A 23,674-nucleotide genomic window follows, 5' to 3' on the forward strand; every position below is an offset into this window, starting at 1 on the left:
ATGGGACTTGTAGTTTTGCAATAGCTGGAGGTCCGCTAATTGCATATCCCTGATATATACACTCACCGGCCACTTTATTAGGTACACCTTCCTAGTACCAGGTTGGACCCCCTTTTGTCTTCAGAACTGCCTTCATTCTTCATGGCATAGAATCAACAAGGTGTTGGAAACATTCCTCAGATTTTGGTCCATAGTGACATGATAGCATCACAGTTGCTGCAGATTTGTCAGCTGCACATCCAAGATGTCAATCTCCTGTTCCACCTCATCCCAAAGGTGCTCTATTGAATGAGATCTGGTGACTGTGGAGACCATTGGAGTACAGTGACCTCATTGTCCAGTGGTGAGATGATTTGAGCTTTGTGACATGGCGCATTATCCTGCTGGGAGGAGCCATCAGAAGACGGGTACACTGTGGTCATAAAGAGATGGACATGGTCATCAACAATACTCAGGGAGGCCGTGGCATTAAAACGATGCTCAATTGATTCTAAGGGGCCCAAAGTGTGGCAAAAAAATATCCCCCACACCATCACCTGCCTGAACCGTTAATACAAGACAGGATGGATCCATGCTTTCATGTTGTTTACACCAAATTCTGACCCTCCATCTGAATGTCACAGCTGAAATTGAGACTCATCAGACCAGACAATGTTTTTCCAATCTTCTATTGTGCAATGTTGGTGACACTGTGTGAATTGTAGCCTCGGTTTTCTGTTCTTAGCTGACAGAAGTGGCACGCGATGTGATCGTCTGCTGCTGTAGCCCATCTGTTTAAGGTTTGATGTGTTGTGCGTTCAGAGATGGTATTCTGCATACCTTGGTTGTAACAAGTGGTTTTTAGAGTTACTGTTGTCTTTCTATCATCTCGAAGCAGTCTGCTCATTTTCATCTGACCTCAACAAAGAATTTTCCTCTAAACAACTGGTGCCCACTGGATATTTTTTCTTTTTCGGACCATTCTCTGTAAACTCGAGAGATGGTTGTGTGTGAACCCGTCTGGCACCAACAACCATGCCACATTCAAAATCACTTAAATCACCTTTATTCCGCATTCTGATGCTCGGTTTGAACTTCAGCAAGTCACTTTCACCACGTCTAGATGTCTAAATACATTGAGTTGCTGCCATGTGATTGGCTGATTTGCAATTTGTGTTACCAAGCAATTGAACAGGTGTACCTATTAAAGTGGCCGGTGTGTGTTTGTATATATATATATATATATATATTAGAAGAACACTGGATTTCATTTTTTATTATTAAAAGTCCTATATTATATAATTGTATCACAATTACAGTAATAAACTACAGATTGCAGTGGGCTCTGCAAGCTAAGACCGTTATTTTCTGTGTGAAGCCTTAGACCCCTTTCACACTGAAGCGTTTTTTTAGCGTTTTAGTGTTAAAAATAGCGCTATTAAAACGCTCATAAAATGCTCTCCATGCATCTCAATGGACCTTTCACACTGAGTCCTGCAAGCAGCATCTTTGGAGCAGCTTTTGGGCGCTGAAATAAACACTCCAAAAAACGCTCCTCTCCATTGAAATGAATTGAAAGCGCTGTAAAAACGCCATACCCTTTCACACTGAGGCACTGCAAAAATGCCCTTAAACATTAGGGTCTTAGCGGTGCTTTACCTGCACATTGGGATTGCAGATGAGGCTTCGCTCGAATAACGCTCGAAAAACTTAAAGTGGAGCTCCACCCAAAAGGGGAAATTCCACTTTAAGGCCTCCTCCCCGACTCCTGTTTGTGAAATTGATCTTTTGGGGAGAAGTGGGGGAGGGGTGCGCAATTTTGACAGGTACCAGCTCCTTCTTTCGCTTCAATCACCTTATGTGATCGGAAGTGGAAGTTCTCCTTCCCACCCTCCCTGACTTTGGGACCAGTCAACGAGTGCAGTGCCACTCGCGCATTCGCAGTGGGCACCTGGCTGTAAAGCCGCAAGCTGTCAGCCAGGTGCCCTAGTAAAGTTTCTGGCACCAACAAGGGAGGACACAGGGAGAACATGAATAGGGGGGAGAACACTGCTGGATCGTGGGACAGGTGAGTGGCTGTTTATTAAAAGTCAGCAGCTACAAAAACTGTGACTTTTAATTTTCACTTAAGAGACTGGAGCTTCTCTTTTAAACTTAAATGTAATCACTATGTCATAGCTGACAAATCATAGTGGAGACTGAGGCTGTCAGTGACAGCAAGTTAATATACAGATTACAGGTGTGAAGGGGTTAGAGCCTCTTCGCTGTAGGATGTAAAATCCATTGCTGTGTGCGTTTTTTAGGCAGGCCCGATCGGACCACCCATTGTTTTCTATGGCGTGGCAGATGTCAGAGGATCTGTTCCACTAAAAACAGACGGATGGGGAACTGTTCCTCATCCATCCAGCAGATCGGATCAGATGCAAATCGGATGGAAATGGACAGGCAGTCTGTTTCCATCCAGCTGCCCCATAGAGAACAGCGGGCTGTGTCCGCTTTGCATAGTTGACAAAATAAATCGGGAGAATAAATTCTCCTCCTCCTGACGATTGCTGCAATACCACATATGTGTATGTTATTTGTACCCATAGTACAGCCCAGAAACAATGGTGCGCATTTTGATTTTTTTTTTCCTACCTAAAACACACTGACATTAATACTAAAGCCCTGTACACACGATCGGATATCTGATGGAATCTAATCCGATGGATTTTTTTGTCAGATATCCGATGAAGCTGACTTTCATCAGTCTTGCCTACACACAAATCGGTAAAATATCCGACCGTGCCAAAACACGGTGAATTAAAACACTACAACGTGCTGAGAAAAATGAAGTTCAATGCTTCCGAGCACGCGTCTACTTGATTCTTAGCATGCATGGATTTTTGACCAATGGACTTCCACACAGACGATCGTTTTTTTATCCATAGGAAAAATGTAAAACATGTTCTATTTTTTTTCACCGATGAAAAACAAACCGATGGGGCCCACACGGTTTGTCCGATAAAAACAGTCCATCGGTCTGTTTTCATCGGACAAACCGATCGTGTGTACAGGGCTTTACAGACACTGATATTAATAAAAAAAAAAAAATCCTGCCCAAAATATACTGACCCTGGCCTTCACTTGATTCAACCACTAACCCTGGCACTGACCTAGATCAAACCTTGATCTAGGTATTTTTTGTTTATTTATTATTTTACACACACTTTTTTTTCTGTTTGCAAGGAGAGAGAGAGAGAGATAATGTATCTCTCTCCTCCATTCACAGAGAGAGAAAAACACAGGGGCAGGCTTTACAGTGACTGATCACCATGGTAGCCTATCAGAGGCTACACAGTGATCGGGTGACCTGGAATCGGCCATTCCGGATTTTGGTACGGGCTCTGGGGTTCTTGTGAAAAATCCCGGTCTTTGTGCTGGGAGCACGCTGTGCGGCACGCTCCCAGAACATTGGGAGATACACATAAATTTGGCCCCATGGAAACAAGCCCACTTAATATAAATGTGCAATATTACTGATACAGATTGTAAGCATATATTCCATGCATTTAAATCAAGAAACGTGTATAAGGAAAAAGTTCATAAAGTTCTTTATTTAGATCGTTGTATGATACAATTAATCTGCTGTGCTTGTTTAATTATTTTGGTACAGTATGGTCATGTGATGTGCTTATTCCCCTTCAGCCCTTCAGGACAGGATCAGTTCTCCATAATGATGGTGTGAGGTTGTCAGCACCACTCTTTGCTTTAAGGCCAGGTTCACATCTCTGTGGTATGTTTTTCTGCGTCGTGTTTTTCTGCACGTTCTAGATGCGTTTTTTAGGTGCACTGGCAATAAACTCTATTAGAACGTTTTCCTGAAAGTGCAGTGCATTCTAATAAAGTTTAATGGCAGCGCACCTGAAAACATGGCTAAAGCATGCGCATAAACATGACCCGGAAAAAAAGCACTGCACAGATGTGAACCTGGCCTAATACACTTGAATGAAGGGATCTGTGATGCCCATGACACCCAGCATTCACAATAGAGTCTTTGGTCTTTTAGGCTGACTGACACTGGGCATTAAACAACCTGGAAGACTGAGGACATCTTGTGGCCAAGAAGAAGTACTGGGGAACAGTTTTTAAATAAAGATTAGTATTGCAACCAGACGCTTTTTTGTTAACACAGCCTGTGGGGCTATTTAAAGCGGAGCTCCGCTGAAAAAAAAATATTAAAAGCCAGCAGCTACAAATACTGCAGCTGCTGACTTTTAATATCGGCACACTTACCTGTCCTGGAGTCCAGCGCCGTCCACAGCAGAGGACAAGCGATCGCTCGTCACTCTGCTGCCCCCCCCCCCGCCATCCTCGGTGAGGGAACCAGGAAGTGAAGCGCTCCGGCTTCACTACCCGATTCCCTACGGCGCATGCGCGAGTCACGCTGCGCCTGCTGACTGGCTCCCGCTGTGCTCTGGGAGCCGAGTGTTCCCAGAACACAACGGGGGGACGGGAGGTGACGTCCTGCCCACAGTCTGTGGCTGGAAGTGGGTGCAAATACCTGTCTTTAGACAGGTATCTGCACCCCCCCTCCCCCCTGAAAGGTGTCAAATGTGACACCGGAGGGGGGGGGGGTTCCGATCAGCGGGCGTTCCACTTTAGGGTGGAGCTCCGCTTTAAGAAAATAATAAATTAGCTTGGAGTTTTAAACAAAGCCTGCAGTTGTAAAGGGCTGGACAGTTCTTACTTTATGATAAAATGTCAGTGTTTGGCAATTGATCTATAGTATACTGGTTTCTCTGTTTATGATGAACAGCCACAGATATGAAAAGAAGTATCTGATATTAATCTTCCTAACCTGGTTTCTTATTTCAGTACTTAGGAGACAGAGTGTCGGAGAAAGTGAAGAGCAAAGTGGTGGGCCTTTTGTATAGTTGGACAGTGGCTCTTCCTGAAGAGAACAAAATAAAGGATGCCTATCAGATGCTGAAAAGGCAAGGTATAGTGTTCAGCTTGCTTTGTAACATGGTGCAGAAAACAGCAAGTTGCAGTAATCTACAGCAGCCAATCACAGACCAGCTTTCATTCATCTGACAAATCTAAACCACCTAAACGTATTTATTTGTTGTTCCTTTACTTGATGCCTGTTCCTTGTTGGATCTCTAGATAATAAATTATATAACTGATGCTGACAATAGTGGCTATTCTGAGGACATTGAAATAAAGGAAATATTATGGGCCAGATCCACATACAATTACACTTGCGGCGCGTATCAGAGATACGCTACGCCGCCGTACCTTACCTGGCGTACTTTCAAATCCACAAAGATTTTGCGGCGTAGTGTATTTCTGGCGGCGGAATTCAAAACGGCGGGTTTCATTTAAATGAAGCGCATCCCCGCGCCGAATGAACTGCGCATGCGTCGTCCAGAAATTTCCCGCCGTGCTTTGCGCGAAATGACGTCGCAACGACGTCATTTTTTGAACTTAGACGTGAGTTACGTCCATCACTATTCACGGACGACTTACGCAAAAAAAAAAAAAAAACGAATTTCGACGCGGGAACGACGGCCATACTTAACATGGCAAGTCTATCTATACGCCGCAAAATACCAGCTTTAACTATACGCCGGAAAAAGCCGACTACAGACGACGTTAGAAAATGCGACGGCCGCGCGCACGTTCGTGGATCGTCGTAAATCCCTAATTTGCATACCCAATGCGGAAAACGACGCAAACTCCACCCAGCGGGCGCCAAAGTATTGCACCTACGAACGTACGCCTGTCGGATCGAACCCAGAAGCCGTCGTATCTTGGTTTGAGGATTCAAACTAAAGATACGACGCAGGAAATTTTAAAGTACGCCGCCGTATCAGTAGATACGCCGGCGTACTTGCTCTGTGAATCTGGCCCTATATTCTTACCGCCAATATACAAATATTAGAAGCCTGTGATGACCCACCATATAGTTAAGGTCTAAAATCTGTGCCTGCGGCTTAGATTGCAGTAAGCATAGTTTTAACAGTTTCTCTGTTATAGATACTAAAGGATCTTAGGCATGCATAAGGTCTAGTACACATGGGCCTTTGTGTTCAGTTAAAGTTATTGTAAAGGCTATGTTTTTATTTTTTTTATGTTTTAAAAAGATATAGTTACCTGTTTAAGGCATCTCCTTACCTCCTCTTCTGGAATCCCCACCAGTGCTGGCCAATTCTCCTTCCCTGGGGGTGCCCCCAACACATGGGTGCACTCCCAACAGGGCTGTATATCTCCAAAAACACACACAGTGGGACTCGGCCATGCCGGCCAGGGTTTGACTGACAGTTGCAGGAGCCAATGGCTCTCAATCTGTGTTGTGATAATATGAACACAGACCAGTGCTGCTGCAGACGAACACAGGGCTGGATTAAGAGAGAACTCAGGTAAGTGTATAGGATGGGGGGAACAGGTATTGAAAGATTTTTTTACCTTAATGCAGAAAAAACGTTAAAGCGGAGTTCCAATCACAATTAGCATTTTTTAAATGTATGTCCTTTCATCCTGCGTTTTTATAATATAAATCTGGTCACTTCCTATTATACAATCCGCCGCCGATCCGCATAGATATTCAAAAAAGATAGTTTTAAAACTATATCTACACCGTTGTCATTTTGCTTGTGGGCATTGTGAAGCCTACAGGCATTTACTTCCTGGAAGTCTTGGATGGGGAGTGATAATTAGACAGCGCACTGCATCCTGGGAAATGATGACACACATTTCCCAGGAGCATTAGAGGGAGATGATGTCAGAATCCTAGGTGGTTTCAAAGGCAGATTTCGTGGGACCGCATAGCAACAGGCATTTCCAGATGAGTAAAAAAAAAAATCTTCTTTTTTTTTTCTTTTTTAGTCGTAAGCTACAGTTTAAAGCAAAATAGTTTTTTTGATGGAACCTCCACTTTAAGGTAAAAAGCCTTCTGAGTTTATAACCACGTTAAATCCCTAACCACGCAAAGTAACAGGTTTGCTTACCTTTCACTCACTGTATCACTAGCCAGCATTACAAAATGAAATGAAGTAGCTATTTTACTAATATATTTAGCTTAAAGTAGAACTATAATCAAAATGTTTTTTTTTTTTTTTTGGATTGAGCAAGGAGGAGTTATAACCCCTTTAAGATTTTTTGCACCATCTGGGGACATTGCAGAGATTTCCCTTCACTTCCTGTCCCATAGCCAAACAGGAAGTGAGAGGAAATCTCTGAAAATTTTGGGAATTCTTTGGGAACCCCCAGGTCACCAAAACTAGGTTCCCCATTGGAAGATTTTTCCTGTATTTCTTTTCTGGGGACAACCCAAAATGTGGTATTTTCTTTTACTTTCACCTTCAATGATAATGGTATACAGGACAAATAGAGGCAGAACAGACAGCAATAAAAACTGTCAAGTGTTTCTGCATTTTAACCAAAGCTAAAAAAAAGGTTTCTCTTATCGTCCGTGGACGGACACAGCTCCTTAAATCTTGACAAGTGGGTTATGTTCCTGTTCACAGGAGAGGACTAGGCAGAAACATGTTAGATAATTAAATACATGTTACTTTAACAGAGTTGAACAGCCCCGGGGGCGGTCCCTCCAGACATAACCCTCCTCCCTGCAGTATGCGACCTCAGTTTCTTTCTGCCTAGCAAAGGAGAAGGACGTATGGCTCCCTTTGGGCCCAGCGCCCTGAGGAAAATGTTATTTTATTTTATTTTTTTCATGAAAGAATCCTTTATCAACTGTCGGCTAAGAGACTGGCTGGATAATATAGATCCTTGTAGTCTCCTCAGTCCGGCCAGCGAGCGTGAGCACACCTTTGCAAAGAGGCTGGGTCTACCACGACACACCCCATGACTCCTGGGGTTGCCGGTGAGCTTTTGCTCCGAGGTCCACATATGACTGGGCTGTGGTGTTGTCTCACTCACAGTGGACTGCGTCAGTGGGTCCTCGCGTGGACGGGTAAGTACAGTCCCTCCCACTTAGGCGGGTTGGTACGGCTGCGCATTCCTGGGGTTCGGGGGTCCTCCTATCCTCCCTTCCCTGCTCTTTGTCATATTTCCCTCTGCTGTATATTGCTGCTGGGGTGGACCTGTGGGGGGGGGGGGCTCATTTTCCCAGGGGGCTGTGGGGTGTCTGGCCTGTGTTTTTTTCTGTGGGGGTAAATTTGCGTGGAAGGGCCTCCTTGGGCCTTCTCAGTCACGTTGCGGCATTTTGCCGCCATTTTCTCGGGGCCAGCGCCATTATTTTGTAGCCTGCTGCTTCCATTAGGAATTCCCATTGGTGGCCATTTTGTTGTGGCCGCGCTATGGCACAGTTTACTATTGCGGGCGGCCATGTTTCTGTGGCCGTTCCTGCTCTGAGGCGTCCGGCGGTCATTTTGGAGGTGATTTTGCCTCTAGTGCTAAGCTTATCAGCGTGCAGCACAGATCTCCTCATCATGTTTTGAGCGGCTTTATTTCTCCTCACAAGCACACGCTGTGTTTTGAGGGTAGGCAGTGGCGCTGAACGGTCTACTCCGGTGATTGGTGAGTCCCCTGGGTAACCCCCGGTCAGCATAGCATGGAGGGTGAGATTTCTCCAGGTCTGAAATGGGTCCCTGAGAGCTGTCTAATGGAGTCAGTTTCTGGTTCTTCCTCTCAAAACATGCCAGAGGTGGCTGCTAGAGCTCCTGCACCTGCGGTTCATGGACACTTTGTTGGAGCGGCATGCTGGTGTTAAGGGGGGTTAAATAGTGCCCCCTCCCCCCACCATCCCCTAGGGACTGCTCTGTCACAGACTGGGACCTGGCTGTCACGTCCCTGGTTCTGTATTGTCTGTGTATGTGGACCAGAACCTTCCTTCTGAGGGGGACTCCTCACTTGGGTTGGTATGGGCATCACGGTGGTGTAGTGGTTAACTCCCTCACCTGGCAGCAGGAGAGTCACGGGTTCGAGTCCGGACTGAAGATTGCATGCTCTCTCCCTTTGTCTGCGTGGGTTTTCTCCGGGTATTCCGGTTTCCTCCCACACTCCAAATACATGTGTGCAGAGCACTTGTCAGTGCGCTGTATGGAACTCCCTTATGCTGCCTGGTGCAGCAGAGGTTTCCTCTGAGGGCTTGGTCTTTTTTTGTGCGCAATTGGAAGCCAGGTTTTAAGATACCGGGTCTGTCTGACTCGGTCATCTCAACCATGCTGAGGGCACGGTAGTCTTCTTCCAGAAAGATCTACCATCGCACCTGGAAGGCCATCATCTCTTTGTACAAAAAGATGGGGTGCCGCCGGTGTCCAGGGTCCTGCTTTTTTTACAGCTTGAAGTGGGTCTGGAAATTGCCTTAAGCACCGGTTAGGGGCAGATTTTAGCCTTGACTGTGTCTTTTCAGTGGCCTTTGGCAGCCCATTCTCTGGTGGGTACCCTTTGTGCAAGGGGTTTCGTCATGACTTCCCTCCTCTTGACCCACCTCTTCCCCCATGAGTTTTGACTCTGGTGCTCTCGGTTCTTCAGGAACCATCCTTTTGTAAACTTCAGAGAGATTCCTCTCTTGACACTATCTCTGAAGGTGGCCTTTTTGGTGGCCATTACTTCTGTCAGAAGGGTTTCTGTGTTGGCGGCCTTGCTTAGCAAATCGCCATACTTGATCCTCCATATGGATAGGGCAGTGGTGCGCCCACAACCTTCCTTTCTTCCGAAGGTGGTTTCGGCCTTTCACCTGAATGAGGACTTTGTTCTTCCATCCTTATGTCCTCGGTCGGCGCATCCTAAGGAGGCTGCGCTTCATTCTTTAGGCGTGGTACACGCTTTGCGGGTGTACCTGCCTGCTACGGCTCAGTTTCGGAGATCTGACTCACTTTTTGTGTCAGTGTCGGGTCCACAAAAGGGGCCTGGCAGTCTCGTCAGCCACCATTTCTCGGTGGATCAGGCAGACCATCATGCAGGCCTATGCTCTTAGGGGGCGGACGCCCCCTTTCCAGTCACGGCATTTTCGACCAGGGCAATTGGTGCTTCCTGGGTTTTCCGACATCAAGCATCTGTCTCACAGGTGTGCAAGGCGGTGACTTGGTCATCCGTTCACTTTTTCCAAATTTTTACAAGGTTGATGTGAGTGCATCTCCTGATGCTTCTTTCGTCCGCAAGGTTTTGCAGGCGGCTGGTTAAAGTTACAACTCCTCTGTTGAGGAGCTCTGCTTGTTTTTGGGGTGAAGTTAAATTGGTTTTACTGGTACTGTTCCCACCCCTCGTTTTTGACACTGCTTGGGGACATCCCACTTGTCAAGATTTAAGGAGCTGTGTCCGTCCATGGACGATAAGAGAAAATAGGATTTTTTGTACTCACCGTAAAATCCTTTTCTCTGTCGTCCATGGACGGACACAGCACCCACCCATCCTTTTTAGGTTTGTACTGCTTGTTACAAACTGAGGCTGCATACAGGGAGGAGTGTTATGTCTGGAGGGACCGCCCCCTGGGTGGGGCTATTTAACTCTGTGAACAGGAACATAACCCACTTGTCAAGATTTATGGAGCTGTGTCCATCCATGGACGTCAGAGAAAAGGATTTTACAGTGAGTACAAAAAATCCTATTTTTTATACTTTATATATTGTCTTTAATTTTCCAACCTTGGTTAGATAATTGAGATGATATACCGTATTTATCGGGGTATTGCGCGCACCCGCGTATAGCGCGCACCCCCAACCTGTAAGGAAAATTTCAGAAAAAAAAAATACTTACAGTTTGAATGCCCCTCGTCGGTGTCTTGCCCGGCGGCCTCGGTGTCGAATCCCCGCTTCCCGCACTGAGTTTAAACTGTGCCGCCGACATATACCGAGCGCAGTACACTCGGGCACGCCCGGCTTCTTACGCACAAAGGCTAGGAGGCATCACAGAGCGTGACCGCGAGCAAAGCCGAGCCTGGCCGAATGTACCCGAGTGTACTGCGCTCGGTATATGTCGGCGGCGCAGTTCAAACTCAGCGCGGGTATCGGCGTATATCGCGCACCCACGATTTTCCCCTTATTTTAAGGGGAAAAAAGTGCACGGTATACGCCGATAAATACGGTAATTAGAGATTATTTTCTAGAATTGCTATACTGATGTAAAGATTGTTAGCACAAACATGTAATACTTTCTGCATGAGTAAGCTATGTACATTTACAGATGGGAACCTTGGCAGATGTGAACTGTCATTACAAGATATTTAGGTGAAACATTTTGTCGGATTTTCCTTGGAATGCTACTGAATAAAGATACTAGTTGGGTCTGTGTTGTGCTGCTTTACAGACATTAATGTGGAGTTTGTTTTCCATGCACTAAACAATGGAAATGCATTACACTTACCAAAGGGCCAATCATTTGTTGTTTCTAGTCATTTAGATACCCCCTTCCCCTTGTTGTGTATGGCATCTTTCTTATCTATTCACTAGATCCTGAGTTTGGGTGTAGGAGATATGCCTTAAAAACTTCAACATAAACCCTTTAAGCCCTTGTTAATAATTTTTTTGCTATTTTTTTTTTTTTACTGTCAAAGTAAAAAAAAATCATCAACATTTTTAGAAAAGCCTTTCTATTTTAAAACTCTTTAATTTTGTTTTTTAGTAAAAAAAATTAAAAAGTGTACACTACAAAGCATACAAATGATATTACAGATTGTCATGAAAAGGCATGTAGACCAAGGATGTACCACTTAAGGACCGCCTCCTGCAGATATACGTCGGCAGAATGGCACGGCTGGGTACCTTTAGGTGCCCAGCCGCGGGCGCGCACCCATGACCCGGTCCGACGCTCCGTGACCTTGGCCACGGGACCCGCGGACCTGTTCACCGCTGGAGTCCCGCGATCGATCCACGGAGCTGAAGAACGGGGAGAGCTGTGTGTAAACTCTCTTTATAAGAGAAAAATTACAAATAACCAATCAAAATGGGGGGATGTACTTGTTGGGGAAGAGAACTGGGAAGAGGGGGGTAGGATGAGAAAATGAAAAGGGAAGCTATTTTGTATAATATTTTCACAGTGATTTGTACCTAAAACATACTTTTATTATTTGGACAGTTTATAGAATACAATGTGCACCTTTTTCTTTTTACAGTAACACTAGTTTTAAAAGAATTACATTTTTTTTTTTAATTTTTAGTTTTTTTATCTATAGATTGCATAGAAAATTAAATCTTTTTTGCAGGACATTATTGGTAAAAGAAAGACTTGTTTGTCTTTAAAAAATGTTGTATGTATGGATTGTCAAAACCATAGGCTCGAAAAGTGAACATAAGGGGTATACAGGTGTGAGAGATTAATGGGTTAAATCTGGCCACCAATAGAGATTATGCCCCAAATTCACATACACTAATCTGCATATTAGTATAAAAATAATAATAATGTCAATATAAACACTTTGAATTTTACCTAAAGGCTTTAAACTGATGTTTCAACTGTATTCCACTTTGGTTCCCTATGCCAGGTATTGTTCTGTCAGACCCAGTAATCCCAGTGGACCACACTTTGATCCCATCACCTCCAGTCCGCCCTAAAAATCCAATTTTTGATGATGATGAGAGATCTAAGGTAATAAAAAGTATTTGTGTGTATTTTTTTTTCTCTTTTGTCTTTTTCAGATTTTCCTAACACAGTATGTTTATATTGCTATTTCAGTTGTTGGCAAGATTGCTGAAAAGTAAGAATCCAGATGACCTGCAGGAAGCCAACAAGTTGATTAAATCCATGGTAAAAGAGGTGAGTGAACACCTACTGATCCCTCAGTAAGACATTACTTACACAATTATATAGCATGTATAAAAGTAGCAACAATTCTGTGTTACATTGAAGTCATGTTACTGGTATACAGCGGAACCTCAGATTACGAGCATAATCCGTTCCAGGAGAATGCTCGTAATCCAAAGTACTCGCATATCAAAGCGAGTTTCCCCATTAAATTCAATGGAAACGAAAATAATTATTTCTGTATTGACTTCAATGGGATGCAATACCTCATGCGGCCAGAGGTGGGGGGCGCCAGAGAGCCTCGGAAAGGCCAGAGGACAGCTCGGCAAACCTCCGAATGGCTCGGGAATAGAGTATTTCCGTGTCTTTCCGAGCATTTCTGAACAGCGCCGTTCGGCTTCGGCGCCCCCCACCTCAGGCCAAACGCGGTACTGCACACCGCTTTGGCCTAAATCCTGCTCGTTTTGCGTGACAACACTCGCAAAATTTTCAAATACAGGGCTCGTATTGCGAAACGCTCGTTAATCGCAATCCGAGGTTCCACTGTACAATACAGCAGTGGTTCTCAACCTTAGTGCTCAAGTACCCCCAACAGGCCATGTTTTGGGAATTTCTCTTAGATAAAATAGCTGACCAAAATACCAAGCCATTGACTTTGATTCAAAGCACCTGTGCAAGATAGAGGAAAACCTGCAAACATGGCCTGTTGGGGGTACTTGAGGACTAAGGTTGAGAACCACTGGTATAGAGCATTTATTACCACAATTATATTGTTTGTGGACCTTTCCACATTTTATGTTGCACTTTTCATAATTGTTGAGAGTATAATTTGGAGTTTTCAAAAACTGGAAGCCCCCCTGTTGTTTGTAACTCTGTGGGGTTTATTCATGAATGTGTTCACACAAGATTCACACACATTTCACTCAGGATTCACAGGTTTTCCTAGTTGAATTCCATAGGAAGAAAGGGGGAATGCCAGGGTGAAAATTGTGTAAAAAGTATAAATAGTCCCTTAGGCGTTTCTCCTATTTTTCTGTTTACACTGTGTTATTAGAAGGTAAGGGATCTCCATTTGTATTGGAAGTATTCTTTAACCACTTTTGGCCCAGTGACATGCCTGGATATCACTGGATGGGAAAGGTGATACCTCGGTCTCATTATTGCAGCGATGACCAAGATATCATTTTTTTCAGCCGGCGATTCTGAACCTGGTAAAAGTAATCAGAGGCAGAGCAGCTAAAGAGCTTCTGGATTACGTTTACAGCCCCATCCCAGACACCTTTACCGGGCTGTCTGAAACTATAGGGGAGCCCGTCAAGGATGCGACCGGTGGCATCTGGTTCCTTAGACACAGTGAGAGAAACAGATGTTCTTCCTCTCACTGTGTGACATTAGAAACCACAAGCGACGAGGATTTCGTCACTTCCGGTTTCGGTTCAGTTTTTTTCAGAAAATCCTTAGGGCTGCTGGATGGTCCGTCTCCATGGCCTTTCCATACCTACTTTATGCCTGATTCTTTGCTATTATGACTTTTCTTGCTGCTGCTTTAATAATCTCCAAGGGTCTTCTAAATCAGAAAACCCCCTATTTTGAGTATTGCTTTATGTTGGCCTTCTGCAGCTCCACGGCTTTCCCATGTATGGTAAATGCTAATGTTCCAATGATACAAGCAATTATTTGGCAGCCGTACATCCGATAGACCTGTCCCATCGGCAGTATGCTGTGCTGGAAGCATTGAACAGTTTGAAGGCCATAACTGAAGATGGAATTAATATAATTATTTAATGCCTCCAGGGCTCAAGTCCTGCGGGAACGCGTGGGAACGGAGTCCCAGCACTTTTTTCACAGCAGGAACTCAGTTCCCTTTGCAGGACTAGAGCAGCCGAGAGCAGCCGAGCCAATCCTTCACTACGCGGCGATGCCCAGCTCGAGTCACTGTCAGGGGCAGGCGGACCTTAGTAATCCTTTATGTTACTGGCCGCTTCCTGTATATGGATTCATCGGGTAGTGTGCGGGTATTCCGTCACTTCCTCGAAGCAAGCAAGTTCTTTCATAATCCCGCGATAACTCGCGGCAGACCTCCGCAATGTCTCCTGGGAACAATGACAAAAGCTCCCAAGAGACATTGCGGCATCCAGGGAGTGACGGAATACCCTCACACTACCCGATGAATCCATATACAGGAAGCGGCCAGTAACATAAAGGATTACTAAGGTACAGCGGATCGAAAAAAACATGCAGTTTAGTAATTATGCATATGAGCGTATCATTTTATTTTTTTTGGTGGGGGAGTGGATCTTGGGTGGGAGTTCCCACACTTTTTTCCCCAGGACTTGACCCCTGAATGCCTCTAAACTCTATTTATAACCTACTGTTATGAAATAATGAGCCTATTGAGGATATCATGCAGGTAGAGCTTGATCTGTCATTGGCATGCTCAGCTATCTTCCATAACTTTTGTTTCTAACTTGGCTGGGGTTTGATAACGGTGCCTGTATATTGAAAGGTTGGTTACCTTACGGCCATGTATGGACACCTATTAATACACCTACCTTATCTAATGGGTTTGTGTGAATCTTTTTTGTCAAGCAGATCTTACACGCACACAGTATTAGGCCGGCCATAGACAAGCACATTTCTTTTGATTTCCCTATCAACACAGTCCGTGCTGATGGGGGAATCCCTCTACGCTAAGCCAGTGTGTTTTTAAGCAGGGAGAACACAGTGATTATTGCTAGCGACTATAACAGCTGTTAGCGATAATCCCATATAAAATCTGGCAGACTGGTTGTACCCAAGTTGATCAATCAATTTGGGTAAATTCAGCCTGTCCATACATGGTTCGAATCTCGGCCTGTTCAGCAGTTCAAACCGTCTATTTTGGTTTCACCGGTGTTTCTTTAATTTCAGTTAGCTGTAGAAGTAGCTGTAATTTGATCAGGATGTGCACTGAATGTCTCCACTTCTCAGCTTTCTTCATTAACTGCAATCTTGTATATTCTATATATTGTGTAACGCCAATGATGTATGTGTGCATTGCGCAGGATGAGGTGAGAATGCAGAAGGCTAGTAAGCGTGTTCACACTCTGGAGGAAGTGAATAATAATGTGAAGCTGCTGCAAGAGATGCTGACACATTACAGCAAAGAAGAGTCATCAGAGGGGGACAAGGAACTTATTAGGGTAAGATTCTGATCAGAAGGTGTTTATAGTTAAAGTGTTACTAAACCCACAACAGTAAAATCAGTCTGTATATGCAGTAAAGCATGTTTCTTATACTCACGGTGGAGTCTAAGGGCATTGTGTAAAAATTGGGTTAGATCCTGTCTTCTCTGATCCTCCCCTTCTTCCACAGTCCCCAATATATCTGCTGATAGAACACTATGGATCGACCAATATCGTTTTTTCGGTGCCGATATTTCGGACACCTCTCAGGCCGATAGCCGATATTATGTGCCGATATTCTGTACATTTACATTTTTTATTTTTACACTTTTTTTTTTTATCACTGTTATTGCTGTCATAATGTAAACATCCCTTGTGACAGTAATAGTAAGTGACAGGTACTCTTTATGTACTCCTCTGCACTTGAAAGTATTCAAAACGTCAAGATCTGCATTTTTTAATACTTTTTTTTTTAAAACTGGTGCCTTTAAGATGCCAGTAATCCGGGAAGTGATGTCATGACATAGCTTCTGGGATACTAGATCAAAGACCCGAAGCATCGGCTTTGTTTCAGGTCTTTTGCACATATTTAAACAGTTCTCACTGTGTGTCAAGACTGAGTTCTAAAAACATTTATATTTATCAGTACATACAGTATAAGCTACTCTAATGAATATAAGGATTACACTCAATTTTGTAATCACAGTATACTGGCAAGCTGTTCTCATAGAGCTTTCATCACAGGTGTCTGTGTACAAACTGCTTTGTCTTGATGCAGCCTGTGTCCGTGCTGTAAGTGCTGTAAGTGGGTTCACCTAACCCCCCGCAGAATACACAGATCCTTGCTTACAGCCACTAGCTGCAAGTGCTGATTTTCCAGCAAGACCATTTGACAGAAACAGTCTGTTAGGCTGGCTTCTGTTGTACAGACAGTGGTACTGAAAGCTGTCCTGTTCCTGCCGAATTTCAGTACGTCTGTACAGCCGGCCATAGATTCCCACATCAACACATTCAGTGTTGATGGGGAAATCCCTCTGCGGAACTTGTGTTCTCCATGGTGTATGAAGCCGTCCCTGCCAGGAGGACAAAGTGATTATTGCTAGCGGCACAGCTTGCTGTTTGTACCCAAGTTGATCGATTAATTGACTTGGGTACAATCAGCCTGCCCATAGATGAACTGGACGAGATCCGAAACATCTATGGCCAGCTCTAGTCTGCAAACAAGTATTCTCTAATTGTTAGCTGGCGGTACATTAAACAATTTTTTCTTATTCAATTTATTTTAGATTTACCTTCAACTGTGTAGTGCAAGGGCCTGTATGATTGCATACAAATTGAAAGTGTTTAGGTTTGACCTCATATTATATGGTTTTAGTAAATCTAAAGGAAAATTGAATAGGACAATTGTATAATGTATGGCCAGCCTTAAAGGGGTTGTAAACCCTTGTGTTTTTTCACAAGGATGTACTAAGGTAAAAAAAACACCTGGCAGTGACTGTCCCCCCAGCCCCCCCCCCGTGTTTTACTTACCTGAGCCCTGGAATTTCCCGCAGCAGAGACATGCTCTTCATCTGCCAGGGGGTCTCGTCTCTTGATTGGATAGAATGATAGCGATAGCAGTGCAGCCATTGCCTCCCACTGCTGTTAATCAAATCCAATGACGCGGCGACAGGGGGGGGTCGAGTCCGGCATTCTGCGTCTATGGACGCAAATGCTGGACTCGGGAGCGCACCCGCAAGGTACAGTACATGCACGCGAGAATGTGTTTCCAGCGCGATCGCATCGTGCTGGTTCTCGGCGACAGGGTACTGTACATCTCGCGCTGGCTGCAATAGGGAAAACACATTACAGCGAGCGCGAGAAAGAAGCGCCGCAGGGCACCCCCCTGCCCCAAAGCACCCACCCCCCATGTTGAGGGAATGCGGCCTGGTACGGCTCAGGAGGGGGGGGAGGGAACTCGCTCGTCCCTAAACCCTTTCCTGCGTGCTCGGATAAGGGTCCGGTATGGATTTTGGCGGAAGCCCCCACGCCCTTTTTTCGGCGTAGGGGGGTTCGCCTTAAAATCCATACCAGACCTAAGGGCCTGGTATGTTCCTGGAGGGGAACCCATGCCTTTTTTTTTTTTTAATTATTTAAAATTTGGCGTGGAGTTCCCCCTCAAGATTGATACCAAACACAGTGCCTGGAATTGGCGGGAATGCAAGTCGGATCCCCGTTCATTGTAAGTCGGCTTCAACACATTTTTCTCTTTCTGGCGAGCTAACTCGGCGCTGGCTCCCGCGACGGGGCTCGTAGGTGGTCAATCTCGCCGATAAAAGCAGCGAGATTGACACAATATCGCGGTCACCTACTGTAACCCCCCGGGAGAGCGCTTCTGTTAGGTTGTTATACGATGTGGGGAGGAGCTACCAGCGCCGCTGGGGGACCCCAGAAGAGGAGGATCGGGGCCACTCTGTGCAAAACTAACTGCACAGTGGAGGTAAGTGTGACATGTTTGTTATTTAAAAAAAAAAAAAAAACTTGAAGCTTTACAATCACTTTAAGCAGTATCTTGTCTGGTTTGAGAAGTTTGTTATCTGTTCCACCAGTGATTACATGACTGCAGCTTAGAAATCATTGTTTTTGGCTCTTGGCATTAAACATATTGGGCCAGATTCAAGAAGCTATTGCGCCCGCGCAACCATAGGTTGCGCGGCGCAATAGCTGTTTTGCTCCCGCGTAGCGAATGCCCCTGATTCAGGAACATCGCTACGCGGACTGCAGCCTAGGATATGACAGACATAAGCCTCCTTATGCCTTCATATCTCAGGCTGCATTCTTGCGTTGTCCGCTAGGGGGCGCGGCCATTGTGATCGGCGTATAGTATGCAAATTGCATACTACCACCGATTCACAAAAGTTGCGCGGGCCCTGCGCACGCAAGGTACGGAGTTTCCGTACCGCGACTTTAGCGCAAGGTTGCTCCTGCTAATAGCAGGGGCAGCCAATGCTAAAGTATAGCCGCTCCTTCCCCGCTCGTGAAATTTAAATTTCACGTCGTTTACCGTAAGTGATTTCGTGAATGGCGCTGGACGCCATTCACGTTCACTAGAAGCAAATGACGTCCTTGCGACGTCATTTGCCGCAATGCGCGTCGGGAAAGTTTCCCGACGGAGCATGCGCTGTTCGCTCGGCGCGGGAGCGCGCCTAATTTAAATGATTCCCGCCCCCGGCGGGATCATTTACATTAGGCGCCCTTACGCCGGGCTATTAGCATAGCGCCCGCGCAATTTACGGAGCTAGTGCTCCGTGATCGCGGGGCAAATCGAAATTATTTGCGTGGGCGCAGAGCAAAAAATCGTTGCCCTTTGCCATGCAAATATTGCGCGGATCTACCTGAATCTGGGCCCATTGAATTACAAGCTATGTGGAGCAGACTCCTTGTTGTTCTCAGTACTTGACTTCAGTATTCTTGTAAAAAATGTCAGTGATTACACTGGTCCAAGCCCTTGGTGGCATCTCTCACAGCAAAGGGAAAGAAAATGCAAAGGTTGTGATTATATTTGTAATATTGTTTTGTATCCCTGAATATAATAATTAAAAAAAAATCTAGTTAGTTCTAAAGTACAGTTAGCATTTTCACCAATTGAACTACACATAGAAGTAATTTAATGCCGATATCTGAGATAAGCAGATATTGTCTAAATGTTAGAGTCATGTGTATTCATATTCAAATCTTGGTGTGTGTTGTGTATTTTCTAAAGGTCTGTGCAATAGTCCAGTGTACAACTTTACCTCTGTGCAGGAGCCTCCTGTATTAAGGGTGACTGGTCTTGTATCCACCCCTCCTGTAGTTTTCTGTAGTGGGTGGACCCTCCAACAGCTCTTTTCTCTGCACAGATTATGCGCAGCACAGTGATGATGTCACCACTAGATTTCATAGGTATTGGGTGCACACAAAATGGATTTTTATCATTTATGGCTATTGAAGGATACGTTTTTGTGCCATGAATTCAGCTTTAAGACATAAAGCAAGGTAGGTTTTCTAGTACAGTTTGTTCCCGATGCAATTTTGAGCCCTAGTTCTCACTGGTGCATGGAAAATACTGCATGTTATCGCACCACATTCCATTGCACATCACATGTGATGTCTGTGCGATGCGATTTTGAGCCATACATTTTGTAAGGCTCAAATCACATTGCATCTGCACGGAAATGGTGCAGGACCCTTTTTGTCCCTCGCACCTGAATCGCTTTGCATGCATTTTGCAATCTGTTTCGGGGTGGTGTTGATCTAACATTGACAACCGCAGCAGATCGCATGTGCAGTGCGATGCAATGTGGGAAACACAGAGAATCGCGTGCGCTCCCCGCATCGCATCAGTGTGAACCAGGGCACAAGGAGAACATCGGTTAAGTGTATGACGGCACAGGTCCAAATCACAGTCCAAATCTCAATGCATACATGTCACATTTCAGTAAATCTCTATAATGAGCACCATATGTGCAAGGAGAAAATGGGTCGAATTCTGAGAATTTTCTTTTGGCTTTCGCCCATTAGTGGGCTGTAGCAATGGCCAATTTTCGTGCGGCCATCAAATCTGAGTGATCGATCAGGCATGTTGGAAATTTTTTGAAAAACAAATACGGTACATTTTTAATCAATGGGAGAATCGTATGAGAAATATAATCAGAAAAGAAATGTGCAAAAGCACTAGGAAAGAAAATTTCCGGCCACAAAAATTATTTTTTGCATGTCTAGAATTACTTCAAGCTGAGCTATGATAATTGAACAAAATGTCCATGGATGTTTTGTCTACACATTCTTCACCTCTTTGCTTTTGTTTTAGGAGCTGTTTGAGAGATGTGAAGCGAAGAGACTCACTTTGTTTAAAATGGCTAGTGAAACTGAAGACAATGATAGTAGCTTGGGTGAGAAATTATCTTTAGAATCATACTTTTTCCTGTTATAAATGTTCAAAACATGTTCATTTAGGTATCCAGAGATCTGTATTTTTTTCGCTGTCAATCAAATTTATTACCTTTTTAGAATATAATATATTACTGATATGTAATATTGAAGATAAGTAAATTCATGAATGTCCTAATCTCTCACAGGGGATATACTCCAGACTAGTGACAATTTATCACGTGCTATTAGTTTGTTCAAGAAGATTGTTGAAGGGCAAGACATCAATGGGGAACTGGAGCTCTCAGAGACCGCGCACAGTAAAGGTAACTGACACCAATTCTGGCTTTCTAAATATGCTTAAGTCCACGATTACATAATAAAGTACACCTTCCCAAAATCCATGCTAATAATTTCATTCTTTTATATAGCAGAGGCAGAGTCCAGCGCAGACTTCTCAACACTCATTGATTTAGGAGGGTTCGAGTCTTCTTCACCAGTTGTGGATTCAGAGCCACTTCCTGTAGCAGAAAAGTCTCCATCAGCACTGATTCCCATCCTTCCTCCTCCTCCAATCATACCTACGCACTCCCACACGAGATCCACTCCAATAGACCAGGCTCTAATTCAAATGAGCAGTGCATCCAACTCTGTGTGTTTGCTTGATGAGGAGCTGCTACACCTAGGTAACAATATTCTCTACCTTCTTGACTGAGCAACAAAAAAATAGCTCATCCATCTAATGCATATTTGGCAGCTGTATCCTAGAAACGCGTATTCAATGTTCTCAATTCACAGTAGTTACTTTCTCAAACAAAGTAATTAGTACATCTCAGCAAATAATGGTACTTTAAGGCTCGGTTCACACTGGTGCGATGCGGAAACCCTGCGAATCCAGTGCGGGCTTCCGCATCGCACCTGAATCACCAGCGATTCACACTGCCCTATTCGAACCGCTGGGAGTGTCAGTACAAAGTTAGCGCCTGGTTCACACTAGTGCGATGCCAGACATCACATGTGATTCACATCGCATTGCTGTGCACATCACATGCGATGTCTGTGTGATGTGAATTTCAGCTATACAAGTTGAATGGCTGAATTTGCATCGCATTCGGACCAAACTCGTGCAAAATCCTTTTTTTGGTTCGCACCAGAATCGGATTGCATGGGTGTTCACACCCATGCAATCTGATTCTTGCAAATTACGCTGCGTTTTGCAAACTGAGCACTTCGCAATCAGTTTGCATGAACAGGTTTACGATTTATATGCAGTATGAATTTGCAACGAATTCAAGCCACATCTAGTGCGAACCGAGCCTTAATGACACACCCAAATCGGTTCGCAGATCGCAGTGCGAACTGTAAATTCAGACAGGAATTGGATCGCATGGGTGTTCACATCCGATTCTGTGCACACAATAAAAAGGGTCCTGCACGAGTTTGGTCTAAATGCGATGCAATTTGTATGGCTGAATTCACATCGCACAAACATCGCATGTTTTCTGCACAGCAATGCAGTGAGAATCACATGCAATGTCTGGCATCACAGCAGTGTGAACCGGCCCTAAAAAGACACATTTAAGTCCATTAAAGTAAACACAGCAGAGCTTCCACAGTGGTCACGAGTTTTGACGCTGTTTCTTGAAATGCATTACCTCTGGGAAAACGTTATTTTGTTCATTTTTAAGAAATTCAATTACATTTTAGTTTTAAGGTATTTGCTTGGATGTATTTATCTCCATATTTCAATGGGAAGGCGTGGTATAGGAGCGGTAAACACCCCGCTCCTATACCGCTCCAAAGATGCGGCTAGCAGGACTTTTGGAGCGGTCCTGCTACCGCACCGCTTCAGTGTGAAAGCCTTCGGGCTTTCACATTGAAGCCTGCAGGGCACGATTTTTTCATGCGGTATAGCAGCGCTATTTTTAGCGCTGTACCGCATGAAAAACGCCTCAATGTGAAAGGGGCCTAAGGGTTAGACCCTTTGCTGGCAATTTACTGCTTTTGTATACCACTTATGGATATTTGAGGACTCAACCCTCTAATAGTTTCCAATACATCCCCATTCTTGGTAACAAATATTTTTATCCTGTAAATATAAAATAAAGATAAAATTCAATATGTGTTGCTATATTTGGTTTTGTTTCATTTTGACATCTTTCTTTAACCCCCACACTTAGGTCTGGATGATCCTCCTTCAAATGGAACCCCAGAGTTAGCGTCAAACGCTAAGTGTGATATATTCCAGGTAGTAATGTGTGTCTGCCTTTTTATATTAATTGACATCCTATCTTATTTTAGTACAGGGGTTGTCAAAAGTACATTTTCTCAACTGTCATGTAACTCTTTTGTACAGGTGGACAGTCAAGAAATTGATTTCTTCATAGGATCTGCACTGGAGCCTGTGATCACCAAAGCCATCCCCTTGCTAGCACAGCCAGCAAAACCAATTGTTGCCCCAACTATTACATCCCAATCCACTCCCACTGCTTATCCTCCATTGTTTAATGCTGCCCCAGAATTATGTACAGCAGTGGCGGCGCCTGCTTCTCCTGCTGGGGGCATTGTGATGCATGAATTAGAAGTGCTTGGGCAGCAGCTTCTACAGGAGGCAAAAGGGTAAGTTTGTCAGAAAAAGACAGGGGGGCTTAACATTTTATGGCAGGGAAAATATTATATAGTCATTTGACAGATGATGTGAATGAACGACGAAACGCGTCTGGGTCATTCATCAATTGTGATATATTGCCTTGATATTTTTCTACATTGTAAGTGTGTTTTTAACGGGGTTGGTTTTAGAAAAAAGAGTCATTACGGAATTACACTATTGTGGTTATTATTCCCTCTGCATACGAGCACCAGCTTGATGTTTCAACTTACCCTCTGGGTTTGAGAGATGAGAAGTCCATCTAAGATTATTCAAGGCTATTGATCCAGCATTGTCTGGTAAGAGAAAT

The 23,674-nt window shown here is 44.4% G+C and overlaps 1 protein-coding gene across 1 annotated transcript in view; it reads left to right on the forward strand.

The window, feature by feature from the left end:
* The window catches only part of GGA3 (golgi associated, gamma adaptin ear containing, ARF binding protein 3), a 51,274-nt gene that overhangs the window by 19,226 nt on the left and 8,374 nt on the right, over positions 1–23,674 (forward strand). The window contains exons 5-13 of the mRNA XM_040331205.1: positions 4,837–4,960; positions 12,407–12,510; positions 12,598–12,678; positions 15,711–15,848; positions 20,659–20,740; positions 20,927–21,043; positions 21,149–21,403; positions 22,898–22,965; positions 23,074–23,336. Of these exons, the coding sequence (XP_040187139.1) occupies positions 4,837–4,960; positions 12,407–12,510; positions 12,598–12,678; positions 15,711–15,848; positions 20,659–20,740; positions 20,927–21,043; positions 21,149–21,403; positions 22,898–22,965; positions 23,074–23,336 (1,232 nt within the window). The remainder of the gene's footprint in view (positions 1–4,836; positions 4,961–12,406; positions 12,511–12,597; positions 12,679–15,710; positions 15,849–20,658; positions 20,741–20,926; positions 21,044–21,148; positions 21,404–22,897; positions 22,966–23,073; positions 23,337–23,674) is intronic.

The sequence above is a fragment of the Rana temporaria genome, chromosome 12, assembly GCF_905171775.1.
Source record: "Rana temporaria chromosome 12, aRanTem1.1, whole genome shotgun sequence".
NCBI classification, from domain to species: Eukaryota; Metazoa; Chordata; class Amphibia; order Anura; family Ranidae; genus Rana; species Rana temporaria.